At 55.1% G+C, this 22,994-nt stretch overlaps 1 protein-coding gene across 1 annotated transcript in view; it reads left to right on the plus strand.

Annotated features, from left to right (window-relative positions):
- The window catches only part of PIK3R5 (phosphoinositide-3-kinase regulatory subunit 5), an 80,196-nt gene that overhangs the window by 10,732 nt on the left and 46,470 nt on the right, over positions 1-22,994 (plus strand). Inside the window, exon 2 of the mRNA XM_054170608.1 lies at positions 18,609-18,718. Within this exon, the coding sequence (XP_054026583.1) occupies positions 18,622-18,718 (97 nt within the window). The 5' untranslated portion in view covers positions 18,609-18,621. The remainder of the gene's footprint in view (positions 1-18,608; positions 18,719-22,994) is intronic.

Raw genomic sequence — 22,994 nt, forward strand, 5'->3', positions numbered from 1 at the left:
GATTCTCTCCAGCAGTTCCCTGTCTCTCTGAACTGGGGAGCCCAGAACTGGCCCCAGGACTCCAGATGTGGTCTCACTAGGGCAGAGTAGAGTGGGAGAACCTCCCTTGCCCTGCTGCCCACACACACTTTAATGCACTTCAGAAGACCATTGGCCTTCCTGGCCACCTGCTGGCTCATGGGGAGCTTGCTGTCCACCAGTGCTCCTAGTTCCCTCTCTGCAGAGCTGCTCTCCAGCAGGCCACTCCTCACCTCTGCTGGTCAAAAGCTTTTCCATTCATAGAAGAGTTTTTCAGAGTGGGAGCTGAGCACTTAGCTCTCCTTCTCCAAGCTTGCTCAGCCCAAGTTCGTCACTCTGACAGGGCAAGATGTGGCACCTGCCCAAGCCTTGCCCCAGCTCTGAGGAATAGCTGAGGGCTGGGGGTCAGGAGGCAGGGGCCAGGCTCTGCTCAGCTGCACCCTGGGATAGGACAAGGAGCAAGGGATGGAAACTCCAGCACAGGAGGTTCCACCTCAACAGGAGGAGGAACTTCTTCCCTGGGAGGGTCCCAGAGGCCTGGAACAGGCTGCCCAGAGAGGTTGTGGAGTCTCCTTCTCTGGAGCCTTTGCAGCCCTGTCTGGATGTGTTCCTGAGTGACCTGTGCTGGATTCCATGGCCCTGCTCTGGCAGGGGGCTTGGACTGGAAGATCTCTGGAGGTCCCTTCCGACCCCTAACACCCTGTGATCCTCTGATCCTGTGAAGCCACAAGTGTTCCCATAGGGTATGAGGAACTGAATGCCCATGGGTGGTGAGCTCTTGAGGTTCAGGAGCACAGTCAGTGCTTGGGGTTACAGCTGCCTCAGGAGTGCTGGAAAGCAGAGCACAGAGAGCCCCTTGGTGGCAGCCTGCCTGCTGGTTTCCCTAGGCAGTGCCAGGCACACCAGCTGAAAACTGGCAGGGGGGGCTTGCTCATTGCAATGGGAATCTGAACACTGCTGTGTGGAGGAAACTCAGAGACTCATTGAATGGTTTGGCTTGGAAAGGACCTCAAAGATCATGCAGGACAAGGGCAGGGACACCTCCCTGCAGACCAGGTTGCTCAAGGCCCTGTCATAGAGTCATAGAATTGTTAGGGCTGGAAGGGACCTCAAGGCTCAGCCAGCTCCAACCCCCTGCCATGGCCAGGGACACCTCACACCACAGCAGGTTGCTCTCAGCCACATCCAGCCTGGCTGCAAACACCTCCAGGCAGGAGGCTTCCACCACCTCCCTGGGCAACCTGTGCCAGGCTCTCACCACTCTCATGGGGAAGAACTTCCTCCCCACCTCCAGCTTCTTTCCATTCCCCCCAGTCCTATCCCTCCCTGACACCCTCAGAAGTCCCTCCCCAGCTTTCTTGTAGCACCCTTCAGATCCTGGAAGGCCACAATTAGGTCTCTTGGGAGCCTTCTCTGACCTGACATGTCTCATCTGATCCAAAATGAGAAGCTTGATTGCTTTCTCCCCCCCCCTCTATTTTTTTTCTCTTTCTGGTTTGATTTTTACTTTCTGGAGCACAGCCAGTTGAGTGCAAGCACTTCTGAAATGATGGGTCGAGAGGTTTCCTTCTGAGTCCTCAAGAGCCTCTTCCCTCCACTCTTTGCCTTGGGGCAGATGTTTTGCTGAAGCCCAGTCCCATTCACTGAGGCTTTTCTTGTCTTGGAACAGCTGCTCCAGGTTTGTTCACAGAATCACAGAGTCAGCCAGGTTGGAAAAGACCTCAGAGATCATCAAGGGCAACCTATTCCCTAACACCTAACACCTCCTGACAACTAAGCCATGGCTCCAAGTGCCACAGCCAAGCCTTTCTTGAGCACCTCCAGGGATGGGGACTCCACCACCTCCCTGGGCAGCACATCCCAAGGGCCAATCTCTCTTTCTGGGAAGAACTTCTTCCTAACATCCAGCTTAACCCTCCCCTGGCACAGCTTGAGACTGTGTCCTCTTGTTCTGGTGCTGGTTGCCTGGGAGAGGAGACCAACCCCCACCTGGCTACAACCTCCCTTCAGGGAGCTGGAGAGAGCAAGAAGGTCTCCCCTGAGCCTCCTCTTCTCCAGTTAGTTTCCTGCAGCCCTGGGTTTGCTCCTGGTGTCATTTAATTTGTTGCTTTTGTTGCATGTGGTTCTAAATACTTGGTCCTAAAGCAGCATCTGCTGGGCTTGGAGCAAAGGCTACCCCTCTTGCTGGTCTGCAGGTGGGAGGTGGCAAAGCTGGCTCCTTGACAGCTGCTGCACATCTGTCACGATAAGCCTGGAGTATGCATGGGCTTGCTTCTAGCTGTGGGTGATGTGAGACCTGCTCCTGATGCTCTCAAACTTGTTTCAGACTTCAGCAGCTCAAGAGTAGCAGATCCCAGAGCAGAAGGCAGCTAAGAAGGGCAATCACATCCTGGGCTGCTCCCCAGCAGTGTGGGCAGCAGGGGCAGGGAGGGGATTCTGCTCCTCTGTGGGCTCTGCTCAGACCTCTCCTGCAGTGCTGGGGCAGCTCTGGAGCCCTCAGCAGAGGCAGGGAGCTGTTGGAGCAGGGCCAGAGGAGGCCACAGCAATGCTGGCAGGGCTGGAAGCCCTCTGCTGTGAGGCCAGGCTGAGAGAGTTGGCCTTGGGCAGCCTGGAGAGGAGAAGGCTCCAGGGAGACCTTCTGGTGGCCTTGCAGTGCTTCAAGGGCTGAGCAGAAAGCTGGGGACAGAGTCTTGAGCAGGGTCTGTGGTGACAGGACAAGGAGGGATGGTTTGGAACTCAAAGAGGGAGATTGAGAGTGGAGAGAAGGAAGGAATGTTTGCCCCTGAGGGTGGTGAGAGCCTGGCCCAGGCTGCCCAGAGAGGTGTGAGCTGCCATCTCCCTGGAAGTGGTCAAAGCCAGGTTGGATGGGGTCTGAGCAACCTGATCTGGTAGGAGATGGCCCTGTCCATGTCAGGAGGGTGGAACCAGAGGTTCTTTAAGGTCCTCTCCACCCTCTGTGGCTCTGTATAAGATGGGCAGTGTTAGGGCCCTGCTTCTGATCTACTCCATGTGTTTCACCCTTTCTGTGGAGCCTCTGTCTCCCAAGCCCTCTGAAGCCCAAAGCAGTTGCCACTGTGGGGCTGGTGTTGGCTTGGCCCCTCTTTGGTTTATGTGTTTTTGGAGTTCATATCTCAGCTCACAAGCAGCAGCTTCAAGCTCTGGCTGCTAATGCAGGTCAGCTGGGGGTGGGATTTGCTAAATCCCATTAAAGAATTCCCACGTGCAGCAAGATGAAGGGCTTGGATGGAGCTCGTTGTGTGGAGCTGAGATGTCCTTAGGCATGTCTCAGCTTCCTGTTGGCTTTGCCTCCTGATCCCCTGAGCTCTGTGTGTGTGTGTGACTGGTGCTTGGTGCCAGCTGAGCGTGGCTAAGCTGCAGCAGAGGGTGAGAAACCACTTGTGATTACCACTGAGAAGTGCTGGGTGCTGTGGTGCTCCAGCCCAAAGCCCAGCTGTGCCCTGCTTCACCACAGGAACAAAATATTTATCCCCTGGCCTGCTGCTGCAGCTCTGCCACGCCACCAACACCTCCCTGCAGAGCTGCTTTGGCAGGGGGTGTGGGGGGGGTTGAAATTCCTCCCCCCCCCCCCCAGCAAGAACGTTGCCAGAGCAGCTCAGGTGGAAGCAAAGGGAGCTGTGTGTGCAGGCAGAACTACAATCTGCAATGGGATGCAATGAACAAAACACCCAGGAGCTACAAGAGTTCCAGGGATTTACAGTTAGCAAGCAGCACAGGAAGCCCCTGGCCAGAGACCAGGGGAAGCTGCCAGCTTCTCCTTCCCTGCCTGCCCCTGACCCCCTGTGCAAAAGAAGGAGCAGAGGAATGTGAATACCAGCAGGAACAGGGAGGTCATTCTGCCCTGGGCTCAGCACTGCTCAGGCCACACCTGGAGTCCTGTGTCCAGTTCTGGGCCCCTCAGCTTGGGAAAGATGTTGAGCTGCTGGAAGGTGTCCAGAGAAGGGCAACAAAGCTGGGGAGGGGTCTGGAGCACAGCCCTGTGAGGAGAGGCTGAGGGAGCTGGGGTTGCTTAGCCTGGAGAAGAGGAGGCTCAGGGGAGACCTTCCTGCTCTCTCCAGCTCCCTGAAGGGGGTTGGGCTCTTCTCCCAGGCACCCAGCACCAGAACAAGAGGACACAGTCTCAAGCTGTGCCAGGGGAGGTTCAGGCTGGGTGTTAGGAAGAAGTTCTTCCCAGCAAGAGAGATTGGCCCTTGGGATGTGCTGCCCAGGGAGGTGGTGGAGTCCAAATCCCTGGAGGTGTTTAGGAAGAGCCTGGATGAGTCACTTGGTGCCATGGTTTATTTGATGAGATGGTGTTGGGTGATAGGTTGGACTTGATGATCTCTGAGGTCTTTTCCAACCTGGTTAATTCTATTCTATTCTATTCTATTCTATTCTATTCTATTCTATTCTATTCTATTCTATTTATTCCATTCCATTCCATTCCATTCCGTTCTAAAACAATGCAGCCAAGGTCAAGCAGGAGTGAGTTAGGATCTCTCCAGAGCAAAGAAGAGAGAAGAGAAGAAGAAGTTGTTTTAGGAACAAGATCTTATGGTAGATATCTCTCCAATGGGATTGTTTAGACTGATCTTTCTTTGCCTTTTTACCCCCAGTGGTGATTTGTTTACATTTTATTCCTTTTCTGTTCAAGATCTGTGAACAATTTTAAAGGCACAGCCATAGTCCACAGGGAGATTGGGCTTGATGATCTCCAGAAGTCCTTTCCAACCCCCACCACGCTATGGTTGCCCAGGGAGGTGGTGGAAGCCTCCTGCCTGGAGGTGTTTGCAGCCAGGCTGGAGGTGGCTGTGAGCAACCTGCTGCAGTGTGAGGTGTCCCTGGCCATGGCAGGGGGGTTGGAACTGGCTGAGCCTTGAGATCCCTTCCAACCCTGACAATTCTATGAGTCCATGTCCTGGCAGGAAGCAGGTGGCCATCTCAGGTGCCCCTTGGCCCAGGCTGAGCAGCCCCCAGTTAGTGCTTCACCAGGAGAAGGCTGAGCTGAGCTGTTGGCAGTTTGCTGAGATGAATCACATCTCACGTTTCGATTCCTCGGGCTGGGCTGAGCTCCCCCTTCCTGCACTGCTCTGGAGAACCCCCCCTAGCCCCCAGCCCTGCTGTGCCTGCTGTGGGACTGCCCACCTGGCACCCAGAGGCACCCAAACCAGGACATGCAACCTGGGTGCTGCTTTGGCCCTTTTGTGTTACCCTCTGGAGGGGTTGGTTGCTGCTCAGAGGCCTCTGAAACCAGGCTTGCACGTTAGGTGCTTTCCCTGCTCTTGGTGAGAGTCTCTCCTTCAGCCCAGTTCTCAGGCACAGTGAGAGCCAGGAGTGATCTCTGTGGTGGTCAGCTTGCCAGGTCTCATTCAGGCCTTCAGCAAGGCAGCAACATTGCCCTGCTGCTGGAGGAGGACTCCAGCCCCATCCTGCTGCTGTGCACTGAAGATCTTTACGTCAAGGGAGCTGCCAGGCTGGTACCTCTCTGCTTCCCAAAATATCAACTGCCACTGATAAATCAGATCTGCATTCCCTGCTTGGCAGGTAGGGATGGCCTGCATCATTCCTGTGGTGACAAGGAATTGTTTGGGTTGGAAAAGCCCTCTAGGATCATCCAATCCAACCATCAACCCAACACCAGCATGGCCATGAAACCATGGCCCCCAGTGCCATGGCCACAGGGCTCTGGAACATCTCCAGGGCTGGGGACTCCACCACCTCCCTGGACAGCCTCTGCCAGTCCCTGATCACTCTTGCAGCAAAGAAATGCTTCCTGATCTCCAAGCTGATCCTCCCCTGGCACAATTCCAGGCCATTTCCTCTCCTTCTGCCACCTGAGACTAGGGAGAAGGACAAGGTGCAAATGGCTCTCAGCCCTACCTGGGTGTCAGGACACTGATGGACAGCCCTGAGCAGCCTCACCTGGGTCCCTGTTTGGGCTCAGCCCAAGTGCTGCACTCAAAGTGCAGTGTCCCAAAGTGCCATGGCCACACATTTCTTGTTAGGATAGAATAGAATAGAATAGAATAGAATAGAATAGAATAGAATAGAATTAACCAGGTTGGAAAAGACCTCAGAGATCATCAAGTCCAACCTCTCACCCAGCACCATCTAATCAACTAAACCATGGCACCAAGAGCCTCACCCAGTCTCTTCCTAAACACCTCCAGGGATGGGGACTCCACCACCTCCCTGGGCAGCACATCCCAATGGCCAATCTCTCTTGCTGGGGAGAACTTCTTCCTAACATCCAGCCTGAACCTCCCCTGGCACAGCTTGAGACTCTGTCCTCTTGTTCCCTTCCTCATAAGGGAGAAGTTCCAGAGCCCTCAGTATCTTTGTACCCTTGGCTGTTCTTCCCAGTGGCTGCTGGCATCTCCCAGTGCACAGTCCCATCCTTCCCAGCAGAGACACACACTCCAGCTGGACACCTGGAACATGAAGTTTGGCAGTGATGAGCAGGCTGGCTCACTGCTGGCTGCAGCTTTGCATGCTGATGTGACAGTTGAGCCCTCCCCCCAGACACTCTGTGGGTCCAGGAGACCAGATGCTTTCCTGTGGTGCTTGTTCAACCCAATGCTCAAGTGACCTTCTGTGGCTTGTTGTGGTCTTCTGAAAAGCCACACTCATCTTGATGTCTCTCTCAGGAGTGTGCTGCTCTGTGCCTTGCACAGAATTGCTTAGGCTGGAATGGCCTTCAAAGATCACCAGCTCCAGCTGTTAACCTAAGACAGCCAAGTCCATTGCTAAGTCCACCAGACTTTGTATCTGGGTGACTTCTTCTGGAGGTCTTTCTTCCTGTACACTTGCACTGTGGATCCTCAGCACCCAACCCAAGTGATGATGAACAACAATGTGCCCTTGTGGCCCAGAGAGCCAATGGGATCCTGGGGTGCAGCAAGCAAAGTGTGGCCAGCAGGGCTGGGGAGGTTCTGCTCCCCCTCTGCTCTGCCCTGCTGAGACCACAGCTGCAATCCTGTGCCCAGTTTGGGGCTCCCCAGAACAAGAAAGACAGAGACCTGCTGGAGAGAGTCCAACAGAGAGCCAGGAGGGTGATTAGGGGACTTGAGCATCTGCCCTGTGAAGAGAGACTGAGAGCCCTGGGACTGTTTAGTCTGGAGAGGAGAAGGCTGAGAGGGATCTGATCAATGGCTATCAATAGCTGAGGGCTGGGGGTCAAGGGGAGGGGGCCAAGCTCTTTTCAGTGGTGCACAGGAACAAGCCAAGGAGCAACAGGTTCAAACTTGAACAGAGAAGGTTTCAGCTCAGCATGAGGAGAAACTTCTTTGCAGTGAGGGTGGCAGAGCCCTGGAGCAGGCTGCCCAGGGGGATTGTGGAGTTTCCTTCTCTGGAGCCTTTCCAACCCCACCTGGATGCCTTCCTGTGCAGCCTGCCCTGGGTGATGCTGCTCTGGCAGGGGCTTGGACTGGATGACCTCTCTGGAGGTCCCTTCCAGCTTCTAATGTTCTCTGATGCCATGAAGGAGATGTCCAGGTGCCCTTATGCCTCTCCTGTCCTCACTGTCACACTCAATGGTACAAGATGATCAGCTTCTGCAGACAGCTTTCATCCACAGCTTTTGTTTTCAGGTTCTCCTTTGTGTCCTGGAAGAAGATGTTTCATTTCTCTTGCCCTCCTCCTTTCCTGCCTCTGCACCCCAAGAAAAGGAGGGGGGATGCCATCTTTTCTCCTGGTTTTCTTTGCCTGTTGGTTCTAAGTGCAGCAGGTCACACTGTTGGGACCTTGCTGTGATTCACTTTTGTGATCTGTCCTGTGCCCATCAATTTGGCTCATCAGTTTATAGACAAGAAGAGGAGGATGTCCTAAAGGCTCATAGCACTGCCATGGACAACTTTGTGAGAGCAGCCCTAAAGAAAAGGCCTTGGGGGTGCTGGGGGAGGAGAAGCTCAACAGGAGCCAGCAGGGAGCACTTGCAGCCCAGAGAGCCAAGCAGAGCCTGGGCTGCAGCAAGAGAAGTGTGGCCAGCAGGGCCAGGGAGGGGATTCTGCCCCTCTGCTCCACTCTGCTGAGACCACAGCTGCAGCTCTGGGGCCAGTTCTGGAGCCTCTGTGCCAGGAAGGGTCTGGAGTTGCTGGAAGGTGTCCAGAGAAGGGCCACGAGGATGAGCAGAGGGCTGGAGCTGCTCTGCTGTGAGCACAGCCTGAGAGAGTTGGGGCTGTTCAGTCTGCAGAAGAGAAGGCTCTGAGGAGACCTAATTGTGGCCTTCCAGGATCTGAAGGGGGCTCCAAGAAAGCTGGGGAGGGACTTTTGAGGGTGTCAGGGAGGGATAGGGCTGGGGGGGATGGAGCAAATCTAGAAATGGGGAGATTCAGCTTGGATGTGAGGAAGAAGTTGTTCCCCATGAGGGTGGTGAGAGCCTGGCACAGGTTGCCCAGGGAGGTGGTGGAAGCCTCCTGCCTGGAGGTGTTTGCAGCCAGGCTGGAGGTGGCTGTGAGCAACCTGCTGTGGTGTGAGGTGTCCCTGGCCATGGCAGGGGGGTTGGAACTGGCTGAACCTTCCTGAGGTCCCTTCCAACCCTGACAGTTCTATGATTCTATGAGTCCATGTCCTGGCAGGAAGCAGGTGGCCATCTCAGGTGCCCCTTGGCCCAAGCTGAGCAGCCCCCAGTAAGTGCTTCACCAGGAGAAGGCTGAGCTGAGCTGTTGGCAGTTTGTGGAGGTGAATCACGTCTCACGTTTTGATTCCTTGGGCTGGTGACTCCACCACCTCCCTAGGCAGCACATCCCAATGACCAATTACTCTTTCTGGGAAGAACTTCTTTCTCACCTCCAGCCTAACCTTTCCTGGCACAGCTTGAGACTGTGTCCTCTTGTTCTGGTGCTGCTTGCCTGGGAGAAGAGACCAACCCCCACCTGGCTACAACCTCCCTTCTTCAGGGAGTTGGAGAGAGCAAGAAGGTCTCCCCTGAGCCTCCTCTTCTCCAGGCTAAGCAACCCCAGCTCCCTCAGCCTCTCCTCACAGGGCTTGTGTACTCCTTGAGGTAAGAGCAGCTTCCATCCCTGCTCAGTGGGACAGAAGCCCCAGAGCAGATAAGGCAGCGGCAGGCTGCAGGGTGTCTGGCTGGCGAAGGCAGCTTTGTGAGCACCCCAGAAGGATGTTTGTCAAACCAGTTGTCTCCTGGATCTTTTTAGAGGCTGCCTTTGTGTGGTTTGAACGAACATCTTATCACTTTCATCTCCCTGCTCTTGGCAGAGCACTAACTTGAGCAGTAAACACACAGAGGCTGAAGGTTCTGAGTCTTAAGCATTGCAGCTTCCTTCCCTCGCTGCTCCAGTTTTCTGCAGAGGCTTCCCCCAGCTGCTCCCTGTCTTGGCTCTGACCTTCTGGTTTGGGCTTTCATAAGGGGAAAGGAAAACCTTGCAAGCTGAGGATAGTTAACCCCCCAAGATTGCTTCTGTGACCTGAGCAAAACAGAGAGTTGCCTTGGAGGAGCAGGTAGCACCCGTGCCCTTGCACAGCCACCTCTCCGGCTGCTCTGCTGCAAAGGGTTTGCACCTCCCAAAGCTCCTGTGCTGCCCATTCTGGGGATCAAATGGAGGAGGCAGAACACTGTAGTGTAGCTCAAGGGAGATCACAGGATCAGAGGATGTCAGGGGTTGGAAGGGACCTCCAAAGATCATCAAGTCCTCTCCTATGAGGACAGACTGAGGGAGTTGGGGCTGTTCAGTCTGGAGAAGAGAAGGCTCTGAGGTGACCTCATTGTGGCCTTCCAGTTTCTGAAGGGGGCTCCAAGAAGGCTGGGGAGGGACTGCTCAGGCTCTCAGGCAGTGATAGGACTAGGGGGAATGGAATGAAGCTGGAGGTGGGGAGATTCAGGCTGGAGGTGAGGAGGAAGTTCTTCCCCATGAGAGTGGTGAAGCCCTGGAATGGGTTGTCCAGGGAGGTGGTTGAGGCCCCAGCCCTGGAGGTGTTTAAGCCCAGGCTGGATGAGGCTCTGGGCAGCCTGATCTAGTGTGGGGTGTCCCTGCCCATGGCAGGGGGGTTGGAACTAGATGATCCTTGTGGTCCCTTCCTAACCCTCACTGATGCTATGATTCTATGAAGTCCAACCCCCCTGCCAGAGCAGGAGCATGGAATCCAGCACAGGTCCCACAGGAACACATGATGACCTTGGTGGGCTGCTTCTGTGAGGATCTCAGAGAATGACAGAGTTGTTTTGGTAGGAAAAGACCTCTGAGAAGGTTGAGTCCAGCTGTCAAAGCTGTGGTTCCAATCCATTTGGAACCCCTGGTAGTGGTTTTCCTTCTGCTGCAGCCTGGAACCATAGAACTGCTGAGCTTGGGAGAGTCCTTTGAGACCATCACACCCCTCAGTCTCTTATTCACATGGCTTTTAAACACCTCCAGGGATGGGGACTCCACTGCCTGCCTGAATCCTAGAATGCACTGGCTTGGAAAGGGCCTCTGCAGGTCATCCAGTCCAAGCCCTTGGCAGTAAGCAGGGACATCTTCAACTAAGCATCAGCCCCAATTCCTTTTGTCTTCAGCCTCATCAGGCCTCCTGCCCTTACCTCCCCAGTGCCCTAAGCCCTTCCCTGAGCCAAGTGCTGAGCCATCTCCTCTTTCTAACCCACGAGTTGGCTTCTCTGTGAGGCAGTCTCTGTCCCCTCAGCTGCTGTGGCTGTCAGCAGACCTGGGCAGTGTCTTCAGAAGCTGCTCCCATGGGCCAAGGGGTTTGTTTTCCTCTCCTGTTTCCTGCCTGGCATGCTTGGCCAGCAGCCTCAGAACAATTGTGGCAGGAAAGGGTTTTACCCTGCTGTGAAGGTACCTGGGGGCTTTCTCTGAGGCTAGTGGAGCAATGTTTGCCTTCCCTGCTGCAGGGTCCCCTCTGGGATAGTAGAGGACTTTCTGCCAGGTCCTTTCCTGCCCATGGGCTTCTTGAGGAGATGCTTGTGGGGTTTGCTAACATGAAAAGGGAAGTCCCAGCTTATTAGGTGGCTGCCTGAGTTTCTTCTCCTGGCAGGGTTGGAGTTGAGCAGGGCAGGGTGTTGGCTGGGGTGGCTCCTTCCCAAGGCATCATGGTGGAGCTGTTGTGGGGTGGGTGGGCAGGGATTTTTGTCCTGCTGGTTGGATTGGAGGTGGTCAGTGTCCCAGGATGGAATTCTGCTCTAATTCCCTTCACAACAACTTTGAACTTGATCTTTGAGCTGTTCCCCTCTGTTGCCATCTGATGCTGCTTGTCCTGGGCTGTGGGAGGAGATCAGAGAAATCCTTTGGTTGTCCAAGGTGAGACTCATGTGGACTTCAACACAGGAAAAGTGCTTCTCCTTGCAGAAAAGCCATGTGAGTCCTGATTCAGCTTCCTCTGTGCCCTCTCATCACCATGTGGGGACTACAAATGGCCTTGGCCATCTCCTTGAGTTGGCTGCTGTGTAGAGAAGAACCTTCTGCTTCTGGGGCAGTGTCAAGAAGGGCATGAAGGAGCTGAGGTTGTTCTCCTTTGCTCTGATGTTGAGCAGGAGAGGAGAGGAGAGAGAAGAGAAGAGAAGAGAAGAGAAGAGAAGAGAAGAGAAGAGAAGAGAAGAGAAGAGAAGAGAAGAGAAGAGAAGAGAAGAGAAGAGAAGAGAAGAGAAGAGAAGAGAAGAGAAGAGAAGAGAAGAGAAGAGAAGAAAGAAGAGACGAGATGAGGTTGGGAAAGACCTCAGAGATCATCAAGTCCAACCTATCACCCAGCACCATCTGATCAACCAAACCATGGCACCAAGTCCCTCATCCAGGCTCTTCCTAAACACCTCCAGTGATGGTGACTCCACCACCTCCCCAGGCAGCACATTCCAAAGGGCAATCTCTCTTGCTGGGAAGAACTTCCTAACATCAGCCTAAACTTCCCCTGGCACAGCTTGAGACTGTGTCCTCTTGTTCTGGTGCTGGGTGCCTGGGAGAAGAGACCAACCCCCACCTGGCTGCAGCCTCCCTGCAGGGAGTTGCAGAGAGCAATGAGGTCTCCCCTGAGCCTCCTCTTCTCCAGGCTAAGCAACCCCAGCTCCCTCAGCCTCTCCTCACAGGGCTGTGCTCCAGACCCCTCCCCAGCTTTGTTGCCCTTCTCTGGACACCTTCCAGCATCTCAACATCTTTCCTAAGCTGAAGGGCCCAGAACTGGACACAGGACTCAAGGTGTGGCCTAGCCAGTGCTGAAAGGGTGATGTGAAAGGGAAAGGTTCCAAGGTGGTGAAGGCAAGTCCCATCTCTGTGGAAAGCCTCTGCCGTGGAGCTGTGACACCCCTGAGGGCTCCCTGTGGCCTCAGGCTTCACAAGCCAGCAAGAAAATTGACTCTTTTTAGTGGTGGTGGGAATTTTTTATGATGTTCTTTGAAAACTTTGGGCTTTTTGCCAGCTTTGTGCCTCAAAGCAGGACAGGTGAAAAGCTGAGAGCAATGATCAGCAGGTTCCTGCTTTCCACTGAGAGGTAGATGCTAGGAGCACTCTGATGTTTCTGCCCACCAGCAGGGACTGACCTGGGCAACCTGGAGAGCTGAGCTCATGAAGTTCACCAAGGGCAAGTGTAGGGTCCTGAACCAGGGGAGGAACAACCTCCTGCAGCAGCAGAGGTGAGGGGGGACCAGCTAGAAAGCAGCTCCATGGAGAAGGAGCTGGGAGTGCTGGACCACAAGTTCCTCATGAGCCAGCAATGCACCTTCATGGCCAAGGCAGCCAATGGTGTCCTGGGGTATATTCAGAAGAATGTGGGCAGCAGGTCTAGGGAGGTTCTTCTGCTCCTCTATTCTGACCTAGGGAGGCCACATTTGGAATTCTGGGGCCAGTGCTGGGCTCCCCAGTTCAAGGGAGACAGAGAACTGCTGGAGAGAGTCCAGGGCAGGCTATAAAGCTACTGAGGGGCCTGGAGCAGCTCGGTGAGGAGCAAAGGCTGAGAGCCCTGGGGCTGAGAGCCTGCAGAAGAGCAGCCCCAGAGGGCAGCTGAGCAATGCTCAGCAAGAGCTAAAGGAGCTGTGGGGGGCAAGAGGCTGGGGCCAGGCTCTGCTCAGTGGTGCCCAGGGACAGTACAAGGGGCAGTGGGCACAGACTGGAACCCAGGAGGTTCCATCTGAGCAGGAGGAGAAAGTTGTTTGTTGTGAGGGTGCTGGAGGCCTGGAGCAGGCTGCCCAGAGAGGTTGTGGAGTCTCCTGGTGTGGAGAGCTTCCAGCCCTAGCTGGGCACTGTGCTCCTGGGCAAGCTGCTGTCACTCTTGTGGCTGAATGTGCACAGCATCATCAACAAGCCTTCCTCCTGCCTCCTCCTGGAGCTGTGTGTGAGCTGGGCCACCCCCTGCCCCCTGATCCGGTGTGGTTCCAGGATTCCTGGTTCCTCTCTCAGTCTCAGTTCCTCTTGGCAGCTCCATCAGGGCCATCTGCAGATGCACCATGCTGGGGGTGGGTGGTTGTCCTGTGTGGGAGGGACAGAGGGGAAGGTGTTCCTTGGCTGGCCAGCTTCGTGTGTGGAGCAGAGCTGGGTGATGTGCTGGGGGCTCTCTCTAGCTGAGCTCTAGAGGTCTCCATGCAAGAAGTCTCCTTTCTGGTACCTGCAGCACTGCATCCAGTTCCTGCACAAGAGGGACATCAAAATGCTGGAGCAAGTCCAGAGGAGGCCACAAAGATGATCAGAGGGCTGGAGAACCACTCCTATGGAGACAAGATATGACAGCTGGAGTTGTTCAGCCTGGAGTAGCTCCAGGGAGACCTTAGAGCAGCCTTCCAGTGCCTGAAGGGGCTCCAGGAGAGCTGGGGAGGGACTTTTGACAAGGGCTGGGAGTGATAGGATGAGAGGGAATGGACTGAAGCTTGAGGAAGGCAGATTTAGACTGGAGATGAGGAAGAAATTCTCTCCAGTGAGGGCGGTGAGACATTGGAACAAGTTGCCCAGGGAGGTTGTGGATGTCCGCTCCTTGGAGGTGTTCAAAGCCAGGTTGGATGAATCCTTGAGCAAGCTGGGCTGGTGGGAGGTGTCCCTGCCCATGGCAGGGGGGTTGGAACTGGCTGATCTTGAAGGTCCCTTCCAACCCAACCCATTCCATGAGTTGATGAATCTATGAACCCGTGGTGGGTGCCCTGCTTTAGCCAGGGGCCTTGGGCTGGGTGATCTCCAGAGGTCCCTTCCAACCCTCACCATGCTGGGATGCTGTGAGGCCAGCTGGAAGGAGATGATGGAAGGAGAGATTAATCTTTTTTCACAGAGTTACTCATCCCCCTCAGAAACCCTTTCAAAGTGTTGATTAAAATCCCTGACCCTTAACTCTTGGTCGTTTTGGGTTGGTGTTGGGTTTTATTTGAAGTATGCTTGAGCTGCTCACCAGGGCTCCCTGGAAAGCCTGATGACGTCCTCCAGCACTGTCCCTTGCTTTGTCATCTCACTCAGTGTGGGTGGGAAGGAAGGGAGAGTTTGGGGAACAAACAGGAGAAGAGGTTGAAAAGCTTCAGCTTGCTTGTGGTGGCCAAGGGAAGTCCTCTCCCATGAGAACTGCTCCCATAAGCACTGCCCTGGGAGAAGAGGTTTGGAGCCCTGTGTGGTCTGCAGCACAGCAGGAAAAGAAAACCCCAAAGGCTGGCTGTTGTGGTTTGGAAGCTGTGGTCTTGTCTTCAGCATATTTTGTCCTTAACTTCCCTGCCTGATCCCTGCTGGGATCCAGGAGGGACTGGCTGATGGTTGGGGTTGGTGCGGGGCTTGCTCCAAGCATGGTTGTCCTGGGCAGGGGGGGACTGAGGCAAGGCAGCACTTGGGGAGGTGGATTTTTGTGTGAGCTGGGTGTTGTAAAGGGTGCTTGTGAGTCATGCTAAGCTCTTAGTCACTGCTTTCCTCTTGCCACAAGTCATGACTAAGGTGCTGATGTGCAGCTTCCCTGCTCATTCAGCCCTCGGCAGGCTGCTGGAGGGTTCCTGGGGCGTTCCTCAGGAGTTCCTTGGGGGCACAGTGTGGATGCATAAAACTTATGGTGAAGAGCAACAGCTTCTGGCAGCAGGACACAGGGGACAGAAGCCCATGAGCTGCTTTGGGGTAAAGGAGAAAGTCTGCACTTGGCAGGTCAGTGGTTCCTCACTGTGTTTGCTTTCACCTCTTTGGAGCTGTTGGTGGCTTCGCTCCGGCGTGGGAAGGACCAGGGCTGGAGATGGCTTTGCCGTCCCTTGGATCTTGGGGAGCTCCAGCAGCTGGGCATGGCTTTACTGAGGCCTTTTGGAGGAGCTGTTGGGGACTAAGTGTGGGTGAAGGTGGCCATGCTAAGTGTGCCAAGCAGCAGGGACAGGGTGGAGCCTCTGCTGAGGTCACAGCAGCTTTAGCTGCTGCTGGAGATGGGCAGCTGTGGTGGGCACAGCCACTGCTGGGCACTGAGTGTCTAGCACTGGCAAGACAAACAGCTGAGCATTTTGGGGTAGCTTTGGGGGTGAGTCCAAAGGAGGCCACAGCAATGCTGGCAGGGCTGGAAGCCCTCTGCTGGGAGGCCAGGCTGAGAGAGTTGGCCTTGGGCAGCCTGGAGAGGGGAGGGCTCCAGGGAGACCTTCTGGTGGCCTTGCAGTGCTTCAAGGGCTGAGCAGAAAGCTGGAGTTTTGAAGAGGGCCTGTGGTGATAGGACAAGGAAGGATGGTTTGGAACTCAAAGAGGGAGATTGAGACTGGAGAGAAGGAAGGAATGTTTGACCCTGAGGGTGGTGAGAGCCTGGCCCAGGTTGCCCAGAGGGGTGTGAGCTGCTATCTCCCTGGAAGTGTTCAAAGCCAGGTTGGATGGGGTCTGAGCAACCTGCTCTGGTTGCAGATGTCCCTGCTGGCTGCAGAGGGTTGGTCTAGGTAAGCTTTAAAGGTCCTTTCCAACCCACCTCATTCTATGGGGTGGTGGAAGCCTCCTGCCTGGAGGTGTTTGCAGCCAGGCTGGATGTGGCTGTGAGCAACCTGCTGCAGTGTGAGGTGTCCCTGGCCATGGCAGGGGGGTTGGAACTGGCTGAGCCTTGAGGTCCCTTCCAACCCTGACAATTCTGTGAATCAGTGAATTAGCTGTGGGTGGAGGTGGCCAGGCTGGGGGCACCTAGCAGGGGGCACTGGGTGGAGCCTCTGCCAAGATCATAGCAGCTTTTGCTCCTGGCAGGGTGGAGGTGGGGAACTGTGGTGGGTGCAGCCACCACTGAACCCTGAGTGTCAAATGTTGGCTAAATAAGCAGAAAACTGAGCAGTTTGGGGTAGCCTGGGGAGCTGTGTGAGTGTGTAGCCTGGGCAGAGCAAGGTGCTGAGCAGGATGAGAGCAGAGGCCTCCTTGGCACGTGGCTTTGGTAGCCTTGGCAGAGTTTCTCTCTCCCTTCCTGGCTGATACAAGCTTGGCACTTGGGAGTGGGTTGGTGACCATCCCTAGGGCTGTGGAGGCCAATTCATGTGGAGCACCAAGGAGCTTGGGCTCTGCTGTCATCTAATTGGAGGTGTCCCTGCTGACTGCAGTGAGGTTGGGCAAGATGACCTTGGAGGGTTCCTTCCAACCTGGTGCAATCCTTGGCTCTCTTCTGTGATTCTTGCTGGATTTTAGCATTTTTTTTTCCCCTTTTTGCCTTTGTGTTGCCTCCAAGCAAGAAGCAAAGAGTCTGTAGGACAGACCCAGCCCGGTGCTTTGGGACAAGAGACACACACCTGCTCCAGGGTGGCTCCAGATGCCAGGGCTGGCACTGCAGGGCAGAAGGAGGAAATTTCTGCCTGGGCTCCACATTGGTGGCTCACAGTTGGTGTAGGTCTTAGAAGTAAACCTTCTGGGCAAATCTGTTCTGATATTCATGGGGTCCCAGACAGATACATAGCATAGAATCACAGAATGGGTTGGGTTGGAAGGGGCCTTCAAGATCATCCAGTTCCAAGCCCCCTGCCATGGGCAGGGACACCTCCCACTAGACCCAGGCTGCTCAAGGCCCCCTCCTGCCTGGCCTTGAATACCTCCAGGGAGGGAGCATCACAGCCTCCCTGGGCAACCTGTGCCAGTGTCTCACCACCCTCACTGTAGAGAATTTCTTCCTCCTCTCCAGTCTCCATCTGCCCTCTCCCAGCTCAAACCCATTGCCCCTCATCCTCTCACTCCAAGCCCTTGTCAAAAGTCCCTCTGCAGCCTTCTTGTTGACCCCTTCAGGCACTGGAAGGCCACTCTAAGGTCTCCCTCGAGCCTTCTCTTCTCCAGTGAACTGGGTGGGATACAATCTTCCTCCTCTGAGCCTGGTCTCTGTTAGGCCAAGGTTTAGGTTTGCACCCTGAGCCCTGGAGCTGGGGGTGGTGGTGCCCAGAGCAGTGTTGTGAGGAGGTTGCTGCCACACGTGCAATCCCCCAGTTTCACAATGCCCTCAGACGTTGGGGCTGAGGTCCCCTCTGTATTTTCCTGCCTTGCCACAAGGGCACATGGACCTTTTCTTCATGTTGGCTGGGCTGGCAGCGAGGTGACAGTGCCAGAGGCTTTCCTGGCTGCTACAAGCTTGGGGCTTGGGAGTGGGTTGGCGACCATCACAAGTGGGTCTGTCAAGGGCAAGGAGCAGGAGCTGGGTTGGAGCAGATGATCTTGTGAGACCCCTCCCAGCCTGGACTGCTCTAGCACTCCCAGCCCAGGCCATTGCAAGGTGCTGCAGCTGCAGTCTCTGGCAGTGATGGAGGCTAACCCAGGGTCACCTCTGTGCCACAGACACCTCAGTGAGGCTTGGTCTGCCCCGCAGGTGGAAGTCGAGAGAGGGCAGATGTGGCTGCAGCAGCAGGTCATGGGGAGGGTTCCTTGGCCCCACAGCCTCTCATGAGGATGTGGACGTGTGCAGCTCATTTCCCTGGCCAAGGCTGGGGGCACTGGGGAAGCAGAGGGGAAGATGAGAGCAGAGCAGGGCAGGTGGTTGGCTTTGGGACTGGCAAGGGTGGCAGGAGGGAGGCAGGACTGAGGAGGTGTTGCACCAGGAGCATCTTACCTGCTCTGCAGCAGAAATGTGGCACTGCTGTCTTCCTCCCACTTAACTGGGCTGCAGCAAGAGAAGTGTGGCCAGCAGGGCAAGGGAGGTGATTCTCCCCCTCTGCTCAGCTCTGCTGAGACCCCACCTGGAGTACTGCCTCCAGTTCTGGAGCCCTTATCACAAGAGGGATCTGGAGGTGCTGGAAGGTGTCCAGAGAAGGTCCAGGAGGATGAGCAGAGGGCTGGAGCTGCTCTGCTGTGAGCACAGACTGAGGGAGTTAGGGCTGCTCAGTCTGGAGAAGAGAAGGCTCTGAGGTGACCTCATTGTGGCCTTCCAGTATCTGAAGGGGGCTCCAAGAAGGCTGGGGAGGGACTGCTCAGGATCTCAGGGAGTGATAGGACCAGGGGGAATGGAATGAAGCTGGAGGTGGGGAGATTCAGGCTGGAGGTGAGGAGGAAGTTCTTCCCCATGAGAGTGGTGAAGCCCTGGAATGGGTTGTCCAGGGAGGTGGTTGAGGCCCCAGCCCTGGAGGTGTTTAAGCCCAGGCTGGATGAGGCTCTGGCCAGGCTGATCTAGTGTGGGGTGTCCCTGCCCATGGCAGGGGGGTTGGAACTAGCTGATCCTCATGGTCCCTTCCAACCCTGACTGATACTAACTAAGGGCCTGGTGTACAAACTCTCTTCCTTCTTCCCCTTCAGGAGATGAATTAAAATGCAGCACACCACGTGCACGGAGGACAGGATCTACCACGCCCTGGAGAGATGCCTGCATGGCCTTAGCAGAGATGCTGTCTCCAGCAGATGGGCTGGTAGGTGACCTCTTACCAATGACCTACTGCTTCTGTCCCTGCATGAGCTGCCTGGGCACTTGGGTGAGAGAGAACTGCTGCTGCTACTGGAAGCTTGGAGGATCTTGGTTGTGGGTTTGGATTGCAACCCCCCCCAACCAATTTGGAAATTCACCCCAAGGAGTAAATTTCCCAGGCTCACAGGATGTCAGGGGTTGGAAGGGACCTCCAGAGATCATCCAGTCCAACCCCACTGCCAGAGCAGGAGCAGAGAATCCAGCACAGGTCACACAGGAATGCATCCAGAAAGGCTCCAGAGCAGGAGACTCCACAACCTCTCTGGGCAGCCTGATCCAGGGCTCTGGGACCCTCACAGGGAAGAAGTTCCTCCTGGTGTTGAGGTGGAGCCTCCTGGGCTGAAGTTTCCATCCATTGCCCCTTGGCCTATCCCAGGGTGCAGCTGAGCAGAGCCTGGCCCCTGCCTATTGACCCCCAGCCCTCAGATACTTATAAACACTGATTAAATCCCCTCTCAGTCCTCTCTTCTCCAGACTAGAAAGCCCCAGGGCTCTCAGCCTTTCCTCATAAGGCACATGCTCCAGTCCCTTAATTTACCACACTTACTCAGAGCTTGGAAGTGAAATGAAATGATATTTACAGAAGTAGACTCTCTATAAAAGTATAGAAGGCCATAAACATAGACAAAGTAGATGTACCTATAGCTACAGTTCAACAGCAGCACAAACACTCCCTGGCACAAATAATTCAGCTCATTCCCTCCACCCCCCAATAACTCTGGGCAAAAAGGGTCCACAGGGTTGTATTCCAGCCAGCCCCAGTTATCTCTATCCTCATGAGGTTCAACAAGACCAAGGGCAAGGTCCTGCAGCTGGGGCAGGGCAATCCCAGGCACTGATCCAGGCTGGGCAGGGACTGGCTTGAGAGCAGCCCAGAAGAAAAGGCCTTGGGGGTGCTGGGGGAGGAGAAGCTCCACAGGAGCCAGCAGGGAGCACTTGCAGCCCAGAGAGCCAAGCAGAGCCTGGGCTGCAGCAAGAGAAGTGTGGCCAGCAGGGCCTGGGAGGGGATTCTGCCCCTCTGCTCCACTCTGCTGAGACCACAGCTGGAGCTCTGGGGCCAGTTCTGGAGCCTCTGTGCCAGGCTGGAAGGTGTCCAGAGAAGGGCCATGAGGATGAGCAGAGGGCTGGAGCTGCTCTGCTATGGAGACAGACTGAGGGAGTTGGGGTTGTGCAGTCTGGAGAAGAGAAGGCTCTGAGGAGACCTAATTGTGGCCTTCCAGGATCTGCAGGGGGCTCCAAGAAAGCTGGGGAGGGACTTCTGAGGGTGTCAGGGAGGGATAGGACTGGGGGGGATGGAGCAAAATTAGAAATGGGGAGATTCAGCTTGGATGTGAGGAAGAAGTTGTTCCCCATGAGGGTGGTGAGAGCCTGGCACAGGTTGCCCAGGGAGGTGGTGGAAGCCTCCTGCCTGGAGGTGTTTGCAGCCAGGCTGGAGGTGGCTGTGAGCAACCTGCTGCAGTGTGAGGTGTCCCTGGCCATGGCAGGGGGTTGGAGCTGGCTGAGCCTTGAGGTCCCTTCCAGCCCTGACAGTTCTGTGATTCTAAGAAGATCAGCCAGGCAGTGTGTAAGGTCACAGGCAGAACAGAAGAGCCAGAAGCCAAGCAGAGGCAGCCCAGAGAGAGAAGAAAAACCAAGCTTGTGCTGCAGGATAGAAGAAATTCTGTAGTCCAATAGGATGAGGTAAATTCCTCTGGCATTATCCTGTGTCCAATCCCTAAACTCAAATTGTCTGGCAAAACTTCTTTACCAGTAAGACATCAGTCTTAAACCAGTAACAATCTTCCAGCATTCAAAGTAAGAGGTGGGATCCAACCTAGAGAATAGAATAGAATAGAATAGAATAGAATAGAATAGAATAGAATAGAATAGAATAGAATAGAATTAACCAGGTTGGAAAAGACCTCAGAGATCACCAAGTCCAACCTATCACCCAGCACCATCTAATCAACTAAACCATGGCACCAAGTGCCTCAGCCAGGCTCTTCCTAAACACCTCCAGGGATGGGGACTCCACCACCTCCCTGGGCAGCACATCCCCATGGCCAATCTCTCTTGCTGGGAGGAATTTCTTCCTAACATCCAGCCTAAAATTCCCCTGGCACAGCTTGAGACTGTGTCCTCTTGTTCTGGTGCTGGTTGCCTGGGAGAAGAGACCAACCCCCACCTGGCTACAACCTCCCTTCAGGGAGTTGCAGAGAGCAAGAAGGTCTCCCCTGAGCCTCCTCTTCTGCAGGCTAAGCAACCCCAGCTCCCTCAGCCTCTCCTCACAGGGCTGTGCTCCAGACCCCTCCCCAGCTTTGTTGCCCTTCTCTGGACACCTTCCAGCACCTCAACCTCTTTCCTAAGCTGAGGAGCCCAGAACTGGACACAGGACTCAAGGTGTGGCCTGAGCAGTGCTGAGCACAGGGCACAATGACCTCCCTGCTCCTGCTGGCCACACTGTTCCTGATGCAGGCCAGGATGCCATTGGCCTTCTTGGCCCCCTGGGTACACTGCTGGCTCCTGTTCAGCTGCTGCCAACCATCTCCCCCAGGTCCCTCTCTGCCTGGCTGCTCTCAGCCACTCTGCCCCCAGCCTGTAGCACTGCCTGGGGTTGTTGTGGCCAATGTGTAGAGCCCAGCACTTATAGTCAGCCTTCCTGAGCCTCTTGTTGCAGCAGGAAGATGGACCAAGGTGCTGAGCAAGCCACATGAGGTCTTTACACTGATGTAAAAACTCATCAGAGAAGTTGTGTGTCTTGCTGGTTGCCCATGAGAGCTGGAGAGAGGAGGAGGAGGCTTTGTTCACCACGAGCAGAGGCTCCTTTGTGCAAACAGGCAGCCTTGGCCTTGCTTTGATGCACATAGCCCTCCCTGCTGCATTGTCAGAAGCAAGGGTGGAGATACTGTTATCAGCTTCATTTAAACCCACATCAGATACCCTGGTGGCCATAAAGCTGTGGCCATGTCCAGAGGGATTTGGGATGGTGGAGCAGCAATGAGCAGAGGTCATTCTTGAAGGTCATTTAGAGCTCCCTTCCTCATGCTCACACTTGTGGGCTGCAGTTGGATCTCTCCCAAATCCTCTTGCAGATGAAAGAGATGAAAGCAGTTATGGGGGGCTGTCAGATTCTGATTTCCTTTTGTTCTTTCAACCCTCTCTGCTTTGCTGTTAAGTTATCATAGAATGGGTTTGGGTTTGAAGAGCCTTAAAGCTCATCCAGTTCCACCCCCCCTGCCATGGGCAGGGACACCTCCCACCAACCCAGCTTGCTCAAGGCCTCATCCAGCCTGGTCTTAAACACTTCCAGGGAGGAGGTCAGCCACAACTTCTCTGGGCAACCTGTGCCAGTATCTTGCCACCCTCATTGTTCTAATGTCCAACCTAAATCTGCTCTGCTGTAGTTTCAAACCATTGCCTCTTGCCCTCTTCCCACAGGCCATTGTACAAAGTCCCTCCCCAGCTCTCTTGCAGGTCCCTTCAGGAAGGCTGCTATGACATCTCCCTGGAGCTTTGTTTTCTCCAGGCTGAGCAGCCCCAGCCTCTCAGGCTGTTCCCATGGCAGAGGTACTCCAGGCCTCTTTGTGGCCTCCTCTGGGCCCTTGTAGGAGAGATGCTCTAGCCCTCTGCAAGGTGCAGAAACAGCATCCTCCCTGCTGCCAAACACTGGAGTGATCCCTTTCACCTTGCCCATTCCTCACACCCATTGGGAGTGACTCCAGCTCACTATGCTCTAGCATCACCTTGGGTCTGCATCAGGAGCAGTGTGGCCAGCAGGAGCAAGGAAGTCCTTCTGCCCTGTGCTCAGCACTGCTTAGGCCTCACCTTGAGTCCTGTGTCCAGTTCTGGGCTCCTCAGGGTAGGAAGGAGGTTGACTTGCTGGAAGGTGTCCAGAGAAGGGCAACAAGGCTGGGGAGGGGTCTGGAGCACAGCCCTGTGAGGAGAGGCTGAGGGAGCTGGGGTTGCTTAGCCTGGAGAAGAGGAGGCTCAGGGGAGACCTTCTTGCTCTCTCCAACTCCCTGAAGGGAGATTGCAGCCAGCTGGGGGTTGGTCTCTTCTCCCAGGCAACCAGAAGTAGCAGGTTTGACCAGAATTAACCAGGTTGGAAATGACCTTCAAGATCATCCAGTCCAACCTCTCCCCCAGCACCATCTGATCAACTCAACCATGGCACCAAGTGCCTCATCCAGGCTCTTCCCAAACACCTCCAGGGATGGGGACTCCACCACCTCCCTGGGCAG

Source organism: Dryobates pubescens, chromosome 20, assembly GCF_014839835.1.
Source record: "Dryobates pubescens isolate bDryPub1 chromosome 20, bDryPub1.pri, whole genome shotgun sequence".
NCBI lineage: Eukaryota > Metazoa > Chordata > Aves > Piciformes > Picidae > Dryobates > Dryobates pubescens.